Source organism: Rhea pennata, chromosome 20, assembly GCF_028389875.1.
Source record: "Rhea pennata isolate bPtePen1 chromosome 20, bPtePen1.pri, whole genome shotgun sequence".
Lineage (NCBI taxonomy): Eukaryota > Metazoa > Chordata > Aves > Rheiformes > Rheidae > Rhea > Rhea pennata.
This window is the reverse complement of record NC_084682.1, coordinates 1,198,032-1,213,013: the sequence shown is the minus strand read 5'-3', so window position 1 is coordinate 1,213,013 and position 14,982 is coordinate 1,198,032. Positions and strand designations below refer to the sequence as shown.

General features: G+C 42.0%; 2 protein-coding genes across 11 annotated transcripts in view; one reads left to right on the top strand and one right to left on the bottom strand.

The window, feature by feature from the left end:
- The window catches only part of LYRM9 (LYR motif containing 9), a 43,979-nt gene extending 38,658 nt beyond the window's left edge, over positions 1-5,321 (bottom strand). For 2 of the 8 annotated variants that reach the window (XM_062592160.1, XM_062592162.1), the window contains exons 1-2: positions 4,302-4,670; positions 3,778-3,857 (exon numbers count right to left, since the gene is read on the bottom strand). Coding sequence is in view for 1 of the 8 variants with exons in the window: in XM_062592155.1 (XP_062448139.1) it covers positions 3,778-3,831 (54 nt within the window). In the remaining 7 variants the exon portion in view is untranslated. Of the gene's footprint in view, positions 1-3,777; positions 3,858-4,301; positions 4,673-5,188 lie in introns of those variants that run through there. The other 6 variants (XM_062592159.1, XM_062592156.1, XM_062592155.1 and 3 more) reach the window with 5 other exon arrangements.
- Positions 5,322-5,874: 553 nt separating this feature from the next.
- The window catches only part of NLK (nemo like kinase), a 68,135-nt gene continuing 59,027 nt past the window's right edge, over positions 5,875-14,982 (top strand). Inside the window, exons 1-2 of one of the 3 annotated variants that reach the window (XM_062592699.1) lie at positions 5,875-5,936; positions 6,548-7,551. In XM_062592699.1, coding sequence (XP_062448683.1) covers positions 7,094-7,551 — 458 coding nt within the window. In that variant the 5' untranslated portion in view covers positions 5,875-5,936; positions 6,548-7,093. Of the gene's footprint in view, positions 5,937-6,212; positions 7,552-14,982 lie in introns of those variants that run through there. The other 2 variants (XM_062592700.1, XM_062592701.1) reach the window with 2 other exon arrangements.

Below are 14,982 nucleotides of genomic sequence, written 5' to 3'. Positions count from 1 at the left end.
CCCCCCCAAAAAAAAAGTCACTGAATAGAAAACATTAGAGAAATGCCAAGACCTAGGTTCTTATACTTACTGTACCTATTTCAGTTTGGAGAAAAGCTGTAACCTATCCTTCTCTTCCTACTCCATAAAACATTTAAGGATACTGCTCAGATATAAGTGGTATGTGGTGTTTTCAATTCTCCACTTTCTAGGGAAGATATCAAACTGTGGAGCTATTTTAAGAAGGTAACTTATTCACAAAGGTCTCCAAATCAGTCTTCAGAGATGATTTTCTTGCTGCTTCAAGATCCTTACTGGCATGACATTTGCTTCAGAGGGAGTTAATTTGCTGCTCCAACATCAAAATAGAGCAAAAACAGCTGACAGGAGAGGGATGAAAGGAAATGCTGGTGACAAAGAGCAGCAAGGTCATTTCTGGTGCAAAGAAATGTAGAAAATTGCAGAACTGTCACTTTCTCCAAAAAACCACAGGAGACAGACTTCCCTTCAACCCCCTACAACTGGTATTCAGCAACAAGAATGGAAACAAGACAGAATAAGAACTCAGTAAACAAGAAATTAGGCCCAATTCTTTACACAAATTATTAATCCACTCTAACTATCAGACTCCCGTTTAGAATCTGGTTCATGCTTAAGCTCTGTGAGCAAAGGATTCAGTAACTCCTCCAGAAGAGTCAAAAGAAAACATTTTTGGCTAGAAAGCACTGGAAGATGCACAGTTTAGTGTTTTTCAACTAAGTCCTTTGGATGAATTCAAGTCCCACTGCTAATCATGATCTTCATTTGTACATACAGCTTACTGCACTACTTGGGACAAAGTAGTCAACTGCAACATAACTATCACAAAAATGACACTAAGAGCTGCAAACAGGGCTGACAGTCCAACAAGTCAACATAAGTGTTTAGATTCTGATCTCTAGCATCAGACACATGCACTTAGATGACACTATCTGTCACTTGCACCATTTGTCCCCTACCCTATTTATCATTAGCATCTGTACAGTTTTATTCAGGTAAGTAACGTTTCACCTTTTCACATTTCTCCAAGAAGCGGCAGAGTTTCCTCACAGCTGCTTTAGAGAACAAAATGAGGGTCATTTTAGTATGTCTTTAAGACTAATAAGCTTATTCTAGGTCATGCACTTGTTTAAACTACTTTATTCCCCCCCCCAAAGACTTTTAATATACTGCCCACCTTCTCACTAATACCTATTTTATCAAAACAGAAATGTATTATCCTACAGTCATTAACCCAAGCAGAACCTCGCTCTCTTAGATGAGGGTATCCTGGTACCTTCATAGTATCCTCATTCATAATAAATTACACAGTAACCCCCCTGCCATGTCCTCCACCCCCTCCACTTCTTATTGCATTTTATTAATAGATTAATTGATTTGTTTCTAGTTTTGTATAAAAAATGTTTTAATATGAACACACTATGTATTGCTCCTTTTCTTTGGGAGCAATACATATCAACATGAATTTTAATCTTGTAGATACTTTGTATATATTACTGTTTACTCTTTTATGTTAAAACCACAAGTTAATTAGAAGACATTTATCTGGCTAACCAAAACCCCTCAAATTAACATGCATTAATATAATGCAGTGTTTATGATATTTTAACAGATGCAGTAGGATTTATGAATAAAACATTATCAGGGTGTTACATTCCTCAGTATTCTGTATCTGCAGAGTTGTGTACTGAGGTATGTGTGGGTTTGTCAAACACCCACATGATAAATTATCAATAGTGCTGCTCAGAGTATCCCTTTTATGGATCAAAGGGGGGAAAAAAAATCTATATAAGCATTTTATTATGCTTTGTTCTAATTAATGTTACTTTTGCATTAATGAGTCACAAGAAAAAAAATACATGCATAAGTGTTTAAGGATACATATGTACAATACTCAGCCATAAAATGAAAGAGACTTGTTCTAGTATTCAAATTCTTGCTTTCATAGCTAATTCTTACAGTACAAGAAAAAAGTCTATGCCTGTAACTGAAGTATATAACATTTTACATAGTAAGATACCCTCTTCTGTAAATTTGTTTTACACAAATTTACATTTGTGTAAGCACTGCTGAGAAATATCAAGAAAACAGAACAGGCTGATTACACATTGTCTTCCACCACTTACCCTTCCGCAGAGTGCTGTCAGAAAGATTATACCTCTGCAATGCAAGTGGCAAGTTCAAAGGGAGAATAAGCTCCCCCAAGAGTCAAAATCCTAAACTTGATATAGTAGATTTTCATAAAGCGACAAGGCTGTGGCCTGTGTTACTAGTGTACAATAGTTACTTTTAAATGTAGTTTTTAAATGGGTTTAGTTAAGAGCATCTGACAAATCTAGATATACTAGCATTCAGTGACACTCAGACAGCAGATTTGTTATGGCTTTACAGCACTCTTGCTGTGAATAAAATAGTAAGAGACAGATGCATGTCCCCATGAATAACTGCTTTCACCAGTAAGAGATTAGAATTGATCTGTCATGTTTCATCAGCAGTAGTCACCAATCACGTATCTCCATGGATCACTGAGGATGACAAATTAAATGCAATCAAACTGGGCTTTGGCAGGATCTGGAGTAGTGTTTCTACTTGCTTAGTTCAAATTACTATGGTTAGATTTCTGCCAGCTTACTCACCAAGCAGCTCAGACTCAATTGGACTACTCACAAAGCAATCTTGCTCAAAGTTATATGTTAGCTCTGTAATGAGCTCCCCTCAGCAGGCTTATGCTTCTTATACTGAGGCATTAAACAAAAAAAAGCACCAACTTACAATACATCATGAATTCACTCTGTAGCCCTGTTTTAAGTAGGACTGATTCATTTCAAGTAACAGGTTTCTGTCTCAGGTACCGAAAAAAGTCTAGTAGAAATTATGAGCACTATTTTAGTCTGCAAGTTTCACATTTCCTTAATATTCTTTTAAAAGTTTTTTCCTTAAACATATCTCAGTATGAAACAGCATGGGTCTTGTTCCCCTTACCTTTCATAGTACAAAGTGCCAAAAAAGCAGCTGAGCTGACAAAGTTAAGCTTCACAGCATGACACAGACCAAAGACACCAATTACAGGGTTTATAAACCCAATGTAGAAGAAAGATATACTTGTTAGGGTGGGTCTTTCAACACTGGCATCTGACATACCTCCATATGGGGGCATAAGATAAATGTACCCCTTCAGTCACCATCTCATCAGTCCATCATCTCACTGAAAAGAGCCTGGCTCAACTTCAAAGAGCAAATAAAAGATAAGCAAATAGGGTTGTACAAGATACTACTAAGCTTCACTAGTGAAGTAACTTTTCGTCAAATAAAAACAAAACAAAAAGAGATGTGGGTCCCAGTTTTTACTTTTAGTTTACAGATATGGAAATTGGAAAGTATGACTTGTATTGCTGCTAGCAGAAGAATCAGTGGAAGTGCCAGAACTGCAATCTTGTTCTCCTCTCTTCTGCTCTTACTGCTCAAAGTTGATCTACAGCTCAGGCAGAATCGGCATATAGCTGCAATGAAATACAATGACTTCTGCATTCTCTACTGAAAATGCTAATGACCCTTTTGGAGCATTTCTAGGACAAGACATTTATTTACTTATGTATAATTAAAAAGTCATCAAGGATTTGATTCACTAAAATTGAAAGGGGAAAAAAAAGTTGTGACAAATCAACAGGAAGTCAGTAACTTCAGACATAAACAAGTGCAGGGGGAAGTGAAGAGGGACCTCTTTATGCTGATATAGTTTAGGCAACTAACCCCACTCACCAAATAATAGATCCAGCATTTGTCCCATACCATTTGGTGGCAATTTATAAGCATTCAGATTGAAGGCTGAGCTGGTGGAACTGGTTATAAAGAAGATGAGAAAAGGAAAAAGTAAAGTGCTTTAGGATCTAAGAATAACCTGTATCCAAAAGCTAGAACCTGTTGACTTCTAGTGGTAACTATGAGGGGGAAAAAAAAACAGCAAATAAACCATCCAAGACATAAATATTCTCTTAAAACAGAGCCTAATAAAAAAATGACTGTTTTAGCACTTCCTGGTTTATGAATCCCAAGTATATTTGAATTTATAAATTTCCAAGTGTACTAATGGATATGTTCCAGTATGCCACAGGGGAGAAAAAAATTATAGGAGAGTTGGCTACCATATATGCTATTAGCTATTTGCTGAAGAGCTCCAAAACATGTTTTTAAGCTAAGGGTAGAGGGAAAGGCTTTTTTTTTTTTTTTTTTTTTTTAAAAAAAAAACAGCATGACACTATTTCCCACCTGCTTTACAAGCCTACCTCCAGAATTCAGGCCCTCACTGCCAGTGCTCTGCAGCCTCCCCAGCCTGGCTTGCTTCAAGCCATTTCCACTTTCTGGTTTTCAAAACACACAGAGCACATTTGAAGACCATGCCCTGTTTTTAAAGAACGTTCGCGATTCTTAACTGAGTTGGGCAAGCTTCCTTCGTGAAAGACGGCGTTTTGCAGTCTCTCTCCTCTAGGGAGCGGGGCTACAGCCAACCATCTACCTCACGCCCCTAAGCTCCTCTGCCCGGCTCGGCCTCGGCGGGCGGAGGGCAGGTCGGCACCGCGGCCCGCGCCGCAACCACGGCCCCGCCGCCGCCTCAGGGGCTGCCGGTTGCCCCACGGGGGCAGCGTGCGGGCACGGAGCTGCCGCGCGCGTCAGCGCTGCCTCAGGGCTCCCGCCGCGCGCTGCAGGGCTCGCGCCGCGCCGCCTCAGGGCTCCCGCCTCAGGGCTCCCGCCGCGCGCAGCAGGGCTCGCGCCGCGCCGCCTCAGGGCTCCCGCCTCAGGGCTCCCGCCGCGCGCAGCAGGGCTCGCGCCGCAGCACCGCGCCGCCTCAGGGCTCCCGCCGCGCGCAGCAGGGCTCGCGCCGCAGCACCGCGCCGCCTCAGGGCTCCCGCCGCGCGCAGCAGGGCTCGCGCCGCAGCACCGCGCCGCCTCAGGGCTCCCGCCGCGCGCAGCAGGGCTCGCGCCGCAGCACCGCGCCGCCTCAGGGCTCCCGCCGCGCGCTGCAGGGCTCGCGCCGCGCTCGCGCCGCCTCAGGGCTCGCGCCTCAGCGCCGCCGCAGCGCCGCCTCAGGGCTCCCGCCGCGGCTCCCGCTCGCCCTCCCGCCGCCCCTGCGCGCCCGCAGTGACCCCCGCGCCCCGCCGCGTCCTCTCCTCACCTCGCCCCGCCCCAGGAGCTCCATTGGCCCCGCCTCCCGCTCGTCAGCCCGCGCCCCGCCGCCCATTGGCCAGCGGCCGGCGCGCAGCGGGGCCCGGCAGCAGGAACTTCCTCACCCACCACAGAACGGCTCGCGCTGCGATTTGCGGAATAACGGCTTTTTAACGTCCGCACCTGCGGCTCACTCGTGAGGAGAGCTGTCAATCACCCCGCTGCCTCGCCTCCAAGTACTATTGGCCCAGTAACCCCTTTTCGGGCTTTCCGTTCTCCTCATTGGCTAACGGGATCGCATAGGGCGCTGGGGTTGGGCAGAAAGCGGGGCTGGGGGTGGGTTCCAAGCTAGGGGGCGAGTCAATTGGCCAGTAGGCTGGGGAGGGACCACGTGATTGGCAAGCGAGGTGAAGAAGGCGGGGCCACCCGAGGTGAGGGTTGTATGAGGTGAGGGAATCTCGCGGGGTCTCGCCAGCGCTGGGCGCGGAGGCGCGCGGTGATTGGGCGGCGGGGGTCAAGGGGGCGGGACCAATTCCGGGAGTCTCTGCAGCGGCCGAGTCCTATGGGCCGGCCGCGCTGGGTCTCGCTCGGCGATTGGGTGGGGGCGGCTCTCGCGGAGCCTGGCGGGCCGGGCCGGATTGGCTGCGGGCGGGTGTCGGGCGCGCGCCCCGCATGGGGGCGGGGGGGGGGCCGGCGCGGGGAGGGCAGGCCGGGTGCGCGTGCCCGCTGTGCGCTCCGCGCTGGGGCTCCGTGAGGAGGTGAGTGGCGGCGGCGGCGGGTCGGGCGGCCGAGGCGGCGGCGGCGGCGGCCGGGGGGCGGAGCGGCGCCGCGCGGCGGGGGCCTGAGAGCCCCCCACCCTCTGCCCGCCGCACGCACGCACGCACGCGCGCCGCGGAGACCCCCCCCACCCGGCCCCGGTGCTTCCCCGCCCCGCCGCAGGGGGGGCTGCAGCCGCCCGCGCCCCCCGCGGAGGCGCCGCCGCCGCCGCCGCCGCCGCCGGCGCTGGGTCAGGCTGTCAGGGCGCCGCCGCCGCCGCGGGCGGGGGCCGGGGCGCCGCCGCCGACCCCGCGCCGCTCCCCATCGCATCCTCCCCCTCGCCCCTCTTTCTTCTCCCCTCCCCGCGCTCCTTCCTGTCATTCATTTGTCACTTTCCCCGCTCCCATTTTTCTTTTCTTCTTTCCCCTCGCACCTCCCGTCCTCCTCGCGCTCTCCTGCGGGATTTCCCCCCCCTTCCCCGTCCCTTTCTCTTCCTCCATCTATTTTTATCTTCTTTTCATTCTCTTCAGCCCTCCCCCTGCCTGTCCTCGTCCTGCTCTCCTCGCTCCTGCCGTCCCTCCTCACTTTCTCTGGGTGCTTGTGTGTGTTTCAGGCCTTCCAGGAAAAGTTGCAAACTCCAAGTTCTTTGCTATATTCGAGGGAGCAGGTGCATACGGAAGGGAGCTATGTAGGAGGTGTCTGGGCTCTCCGGGGCGGTCTTGAGGAGATCCAGGGTGAGGATGTGGGAATGGAAGGGGTAGACTTGTCAGTCCTTGCAGGCTCTTCCAGGGGAGTGACTCCAAATCCTCCTTCTGGAGGGAAGGGGGATTGATCCCTGTATTTCCTCCCCTCCCCCCCCCCACCCCAAAAAAGTGTGAAACGAGACCCAACCCAGTTGCCCAAGGATGGATTTTCAGTAGCCAACCGCAGCTGGACTCTTGGGGGAAAGAGGTTTTTATGCATGCTGGCTCATACACACATGAAGAGGTTCTCCAAATTTTTTGGCTTCGTGAGGAGATAAGGCCAGTTGAGCTCAATGATTTTAAAGGTGGGCCTTGTATGATGAAACCCAACTTCTTTTAAAGTGTAGCAAGTTTCATTTTTATGGCCAAATGACAGCTTGACCCAGTTGTTATTCAATCAAAGGGCATTTTTTTGAATGTCTCTTTGTGGCACAACAGCCAACGCAAAAATGATGGCGGCTTACAATGGCGGTACGTCTGCAGCAGCAGCAGGTCACCACCACCACCATCACCACCACCTTCCTCACCTCCCTCCTCCTCACCTCCATCACCACCACCACCCTCAACATCACTTGCATCCAGGCTCTGCAGCTGCGGTACATCCCGTACAGCAGCATGCCTCTTCGGCAGCTGCGGCCGCAGCAGCTGCGGCCGCGGCCGCGGCAATGTTAAACCCAGGGCAGCAGCAGCCATATTTCCCATCACCGGCACCGGGTCAGGCCCCTGGACCAGCTGCAGCAGCCCCAGCTCAGGTACAAGCTGCAGCAGCTGCTGCAGTTAAAGCGCACCATCATCAGCACTCACAACATCCACAACAGCAACTGGATATTGAGCCGGACAGACCTATTGGATATGGAGCCTTTGGTGTTGTCTGGTGAGTAAAGAAAAAACCTGAACCAATTTTTTCCTTTTCATTTTTTACCAAATCATACTTCATTCTTGTTTTTGTCATTTGATTCAGCGTACAAGAAAGCTGCTTACTACAGATTTTTTTTACTGGTTCTTGTCTGTTGTTAGAAAGTTGGCTTCACTTGTTTTTGTGGACATAACAAGGTGTAGAGTGATGAACAACAGCCTCCTACAAACAGGCCACATTGTCAGTCTCTGCTGAGACAAATGCAACACGTTTAGATGCCTTCTGTACATTTGATTAGATGATATATTCTGTATAGCTAAGCCGTACTTTAAATTTCAGGTTAATAGGTGAGTGTTAGAATATATGTTTTAACTTGACTTAAGAGTTAGAAATGGACAGCATATGAAAACGCCTTTCTTAGACCACCTGTCAAGATCTTTGTCTGAGAGATTGTTTGACCTGTGGTAGTTCACTATATACTACCTAAAACAGCAATACCTGAACTTTGCTCTTCTCTCATAAATGTAAATGTTTTTTTCTGTCTTACTGTAGTACTACCTATAGTTCTGTTATTCCCCTAGCTAGTATTTCAGAGGATTTTTGTCAGTGGAACATAATGTCTTCTAATATATTTATTGACCATCTTAAATTAATGTATTTAATTATTATTCTTCAGTATCACTGAAGCAAAATCAACATGATTTTTGGTTTTTTATAAACTGTTGTCCAATGTCCAATTTACTATGTTCTGTAATGTTCATTAGAAACATGAAAGATGCCTTAGTCTTGTTTTTGAGAGCAAGCATACTGCAGCATACTTCCTGTATCACAAAGTTTAAAGTATGTGACTGTAATATGTCCCTGTAGAACTTTCCACAGTATTTAATTGAAATAGCTTCCTGTGTTGCTTAAGGATTTTTGCTGTTCACAATTTAATTTTACTGAGACAGAAGTAATACGTAACTGGAGTTGCAGGCAGTACCAGCATACAGTGGCAAAGTGCTTTCCAGTACAGGCCTAAGAGGAGTAAGATATGTTATTCCTTCCCCTGCCCTTAAAATTGGCACTTCACAGCATATCAGACCAATGTTTGTAATAAAATCGTGTTTTTAAGAAGACAGAACAAATGGCATGAACTAGGCATAGGTTAATGTTGTAGTTGATCTTGTGTTCCTTAATTCAGAATGTGTAGGAAGTTAATTTAAATGCTAAGTTTTCAAAGTCAGAAATGTGATGTTTTACAATTAGTCCTGCTGTGTTCATGCTATGGTACAGTATAAAAGAGTAAATATAAAAGAATGAAAACTGAAATCTACTTTAAATATTATCTAAAGACTATTTCTATCTGTTCATACATTTATTTCTTGATAAAGTATGTATCTTTTAAATTGCAATTCTCCTAGATTTGGTTTAATTTAGGCTGTTATGTAAGAGCAGACCTTGTTATCATTTGGTACAAGTATTTTGTTTACCAATATTTCCTAGGTCTCTATTTTTTCCTATTTTATTTGGAAAAAGAAAAGGTGTGGAGATCTGCTTTCATAATATTCAGTAGAATGAATTGTAAAGCTTACACATTTAGATATATCATCATTAATAATGCTAAGAAGAAGAAAGGGAAAATTCTTTGGGTAGAAGTAAGAATGGTGTAACTTTGTGTGCTGGACTGACGTGAGGGAGAGTGGTGCCAAAAGTTTCTGCTGATCCTGAGACCTGATTGTACAACTGCGTTCACACAAACACAAGTTGCCACTAGTGGGACTATGCTTGCAAAGTTGTAACTACACTTTTTACCTCAAGATAACTAAATATAAAAAAAATATGGGGGAGAGGATGTTAGATAAAAATAAAGGCAGAAGTTTGGAGATTAGCTTTTCTTTGATATAGTTATAAATCTACACAGACTGAAAACGTAATTGGTTGAAAATTAGTTCCTCTTTTGCTCATATATATTTGAATTAAGTGGTCACTGTTACGTTTTTGAATGTTTAATATTAACGTCTGCAAGTGAATGCAGATTGAATTTAAGAATCTGAGTAAGCAAGAATTAAACTCAATTTTAGTTTTCATTGAAAAGAAAAGAATGCCTGCATGATTTTATTGAAGCCATATAAAATAATGGAAATGAATCTCACAATGAATATAAACATCAATTCCATTACTTATAAGTTAGGTTAATTTGGACATGAATAATGTATACTCTGGTACAAGCGTAACATAATTTTTTTAAAAAAATAAGGACTAAACTAATTTTAAGTAAGGGCTCTGTTCAGCGTTGCTAATGTGTATCTCTTTCTGAGCATGTATTGATACTAATAAATGACTGAAAAGTTCATATATGTAGTTTTGAGGGAAACTGATGTTATTTGACAGCCAGATGAAATATTTGATAAGGTAGTCTTTCATCTTACCACTCTGATTCGTCATTGAATTGTCTAAGAAGATGCAGCTTACCCTGCAGCTGAGTCTAGCAGGTCAAATAAGTTTTCAGTAGCAAGTGGTTACTGAGTTTCCCATTAGCTTACTGGTAAAGCTTTCGACTTGGTATTCGAACTGGCATTTGTCATTCGTTCATTTGGCTGGTACTTTATGATGTTTCAGTGTAGCTAATGTGCTGCTGTAGTTTTTCACTCAAGAAGAGCCAAAGCATCGTGCTTCAGCATTTTCATTATTAACTCATGCAGGCTTGTATTGCTGCCACTGTTACTTGTATACACAAGCTGTATCCTTGTTTATTACATTTTAAATCAACTGTCCTTGGCATGTTACCTCCTTTGACTACATGTAGATTCTGATCTGAGTTTAACTCCACAGAGAAAGTAGAAAAGAATCTCTTGAAGTGTTAGGATTAAATTGCTGTATTTTTCAATTTTCATGTTTTAATGCAGAATGAAGATGTGCATACTGTTTTAATACCAAGGTTTGGTGTTTCTGAACTGTGGCTAAAAGTGGGGAGGAAAAAGCAGCTGAAGCAGGAAAAGATGTATAGGTACCTTCTCCCAGGCTCTGCAAATTTGCTTAACTGAATTCTAGTTTGGCAAATTACCAATAAACAAGTTGTTTACTTAATTTGCTGTAAACCAAGCAGTTTGCTCTTTAACTATTCACTATTAACACATTCTTTAAAAGTATTGAGGAAATCCAGATTTTATTTTCAGTGATAATTCTGTTTGTGCCCTGTTTTTCAAAACTTGTATCTGATTTTTGGAAGTCTTATGTATATTCAGTGAATATAGAAGGAGCTGTCCTTTGCAGGAGTGCTCCCTGATTTGCTGGGGAGACATGCTACTGCCATCTGGTGGGATTTCTTTTTTTTTTTTTTCTTTTTTTTTTTAAAAAAAGGGGGGGGGGGGGAGAGAGAGAAAGAGAGAAAGAAAAAAGTTAAAAGAAAACAAAATTTCAAAATTTTCAATGAATCTACCATGGTTCATAAGTTTGGAAGTGAGAGGTAAAAAGTTACAGCTCTACAAGAAGAATGGAGAGGAGCTCATGCTGTTTTCATGCAGTATTCCTAGACTGGCAAAGAGGAACTGCAACTTCTGTGGAAGTAGATAGAGAATAATTACTTTTGCTGCTGGTTCAAGCTGTTAATGGTGCTGTGAGATTGTATCAAAATGTCTGTTGGCTGAGAAACATCCACTTGCCTGGGATAATTAACTCTGTAAGGTGTGTGCAGATTATGTTTGTGTTATGTGTATCTCTAAAAGTTACTGCTGTTCATCAAAGGCTGTGAAATCAAGCAGCCTGCTTTTTTTCTTTCATAAAAGCAATATTATAAGACAACCCTATGGGAAATGTGTTACAAATGGCAATATAGAAATAAGTATGTAAACTCAAAAAAAGGTCCTGATTTGCTCCATTTTACTTTGCAGTGGTTTTTTTTTTCAATGTATCTGCTTCTAATACTTTTTATTTGGAAAGTCAGATAGCAAAATAACATTCCAAAGAGTTTGGCTGTTGATTTTGAGATAGGACATTATGTACAGGCGACCATAGCTTTTGAAGGCAGAGACAATTTTATATGAAGTTACAATTGATTCCTGGCCTTCAGAGGCCTGAAATCACTGAAGTAAATGCTGAAAGTATTGAAATAAAAACTGAAAGAAGTATTGCAAACAATTGATCATTGTATGGACCCTAGAACTATTTTAAGTAACTTGCATCACTGTACTGATACTGAGCACAACAGCAGGAAATATGTTTCTAGGGTAAACCGATAATCTCCTGACTGTTACTCTAAAGGAATTTCTCATACTGAGCAAGCATGCAATGTAGAACATTTATTTTGGATGAAGCTGCTAGAATGTTTTTTAGGAAAAAGAAAAGAGGTTACAGTTTCAAAATCATGTAAATAACTGTAAGAATACCTCCCCTTTTGAGGCCAGATATTGATGGGAACCAGAATGGGGGTGGGGGTAATCTAAAGCTGTTTGTGTCGCGATGTTTTTCTAGCCCTTCAAAACTTGCTTGTTAAAAAGAATTTAAAGGGCCTTTTCCCCCTCCTATTAGCATACTAGATGTCTTTTCTGAAAATAATAAAGTCAGTTGAAAATATGTCGTGTTAATTAGCATTTAGGTGGACAGTTGTTTGCTTTGCTTTAAACTATTTCGTCTGCCATTTTGCTGTAATCTGTAATGACTTTTTATAGTATTGATCCAAAAAATACAAAAGAAATCTGAAGTTTACCCTGGAATTTTCATTATGATTGAGGCTGAGCATAAGTGGAGAGCTGTAAGCAGGAAGTGACATCTCTGGTAGATGGCGCAGAATATCCATGCAAAATGGGATAAAGAGGCTCTGGAAGTAATAATCCATGCCAGTAATGTTATCTGCAGACAAGATCCCTACAGAACATTCAACCAAACAAATCCAAGACAAATCCAAAGAGCTTTTAAAGTACTGATATTATAGCTGACTAAGATGTGACAATAGTACTAATCAGGAAGATAACTCTTTTTTTTTAAGGTAGAAAGTCATCTACAACATGATGCATTTGTGTATTTTATTTGACATATTAAAATTTGCTTTCATTAATGGGCTAGAAAACTTTTAAATTACTAAATAAAATGGTAAGCATTATAAAAAAAATTCCTTCGCACATTTAGAGTACTTGACTGTCTGTATTGAGTGTTATATGGCTGCGTGGCTGATGATCTTCACTCATCTAGGTAAACATGAAACTGTTCCATTCACACGATGCATCTGCTTTGTCCACATAATGACTATAATAGAAAAATGGATATGGAAGTTTCCAGTTAGAAGATTACCACTGTTTAGTTCTTTCTAGTCCCAATATGCAAACATTTTCCATTAGAAGCTGTGACTGATATAAACGTCGTAATAATTTCCTGGCTTCTTATAGATGGCTTTTTATGTGTAGCTGCCTGTACTTCTTCACCTGGGTGGACTCTTTGCTGCTGGGAGGCTGTCTTAAATGGGTCATGGATGCTGGATGGAACCACTTCAGATGGGAGCACTGTGTAAATAGTTACTTTTTTGGTGTTCCCATTTTTGAGTCATACTTCAGTGAGTTTTTGTGTCATCTGGGGCATTTGGTGCAGATAAGCAGTGATGTCCTAAGTGAGATATTAAGTCATTTTGATCCAGTTATTTCTTAGAATAAACCACAAGGATGCCTAAGGCAAAAGAGACAATACTGGCAATGGGCACATGACAGAGCAGTCAGTGTATTGCATTTCACACTCACCATTATAGTTTAAGAATCTGCAGGTGAATAACTGGTATGTAGTATTGTTTAAAAGATTACTATATCTAAATTGGAATCTGACTTTTAAATATTTTTTTATTTGTTAAGAAATATAGTGGAACAGTGACCTTACTCTGATTTTTTTTTTTTTTGTATGAGGTATTTTGAAATTTTATATGTTGGACTTTTTTCAAATTTCACAAAAAGAAATATTCTGTTAATATTTAAATGACTGTTTCCTAACAGTGTTGAATTAAATGAAATGCCTATAATAACTGCTTGCACTTAAATTAAATGAAACTCTTATAATAACTCTTTGCATTTAAATTAGACCTGGGGAGCTAAGTGAAATAATATCTAAGTAATATCTTAGATTGTTTATTGTCTTGTAAGGTGAAGGAATGAATGGAGTGTGAAATGAAGGTATATGGATGACTTTTTTTTCTCTCAAAGTTGGGATAGGATTATTTTGAATAAATTAGTTCACTGTAAATTATGCAAAGGTCAGCATTTCACAGCTGACTTCAAATGTGTTTGATTGCAGCACCTGCAAATCTTGATGCTATTTGCATGCATATGCAACTGTATGTTGACAATACACAATATAGTTAGATCATGGTAGCATTCAGTATGTATTCTTTTCTCCGAATCCTGTAAATGTTAGAGCTGAACAGCTTGTGACTGGATTTACCGCCTAATCTTGAGTTTCAGAGGACGTGTTTCAGACGTTCTTTTCTCCTCTCCTCCCGTGTACTTTTTAACTTCTTTTCAGGAGAGTGTTTAAATTGACTTTTTCACCAGTCAGAGAATACAAATGCTTGTGGTATTTATAAAAGGATTAAGGCATAAGCATGCATATCAATGGTCTGCGATGAAATGGAATAATAAATAAAGCCAGGTAACAAGTTTGTGTGTTGTACATGGCTGCTTGATATGACTAGGCTGTGTTGCAGAGGGAAATAACTGCTTGATTTCTTGAGGGAATGATGAGTTTGAAAGTGAAAATTGCTTTGGGGAGGTAAAGTAGAAGGAGGCCTTTGGGATATATTTGAAGTGGTTTTTGATTACTTGTAATGGTTATATCTGGGTCTCATTTTCTTTAATCCACTGCAAAGTTCCACCTTCTAGTAGGAATGGAATATGTAACAGACAAATTCAGCTTTTTATGAGGAAGAAGTTAGCTCAAAGTTGTACAGAGCTTACATAAACTGAATTTGTGTTTAAGTGAGTAAAAATTTGTTAATAATGCTATATTTAGAGCTTTTTCCATAAAGAACAGTGGTTCAAATATTTGAAAATACGAGAATTGAAAAGTTGGCTTATTCTACAAAACAAAACATAGATGAATGAGTTTGTGATGGAGGGAGAGGTTTAGGGGAGCAATATTGGATTTTAGGTCAAATTATTTCTGCAGGCTCCTGTGTGTAAGTAGATCCATCTGTTTCATATTTGGGGGGTTAGCTTTTGAAGCTCTATTTGTCTGAGTTGTTTATAGGCAAATACCGAACAGCAGCTTGAATATTAGCTTTTGTGTACCAACAAGATATAGCTCCCAGTTTTTTTTATACGGAAATTTTTGTTATTTGAGCATAGCATTCTTTTGATTTCTTAATAAGAAAAGTTGCAATGGAGCTGTTGATTACTTAAGTACTTTTTCCATAATTTTTTTTCTCCTTCTGTACTTTTAAGAGATGATCCCTTTAGATTGAAGTGGAGCATAGGGAATGTTACATGATCCAAT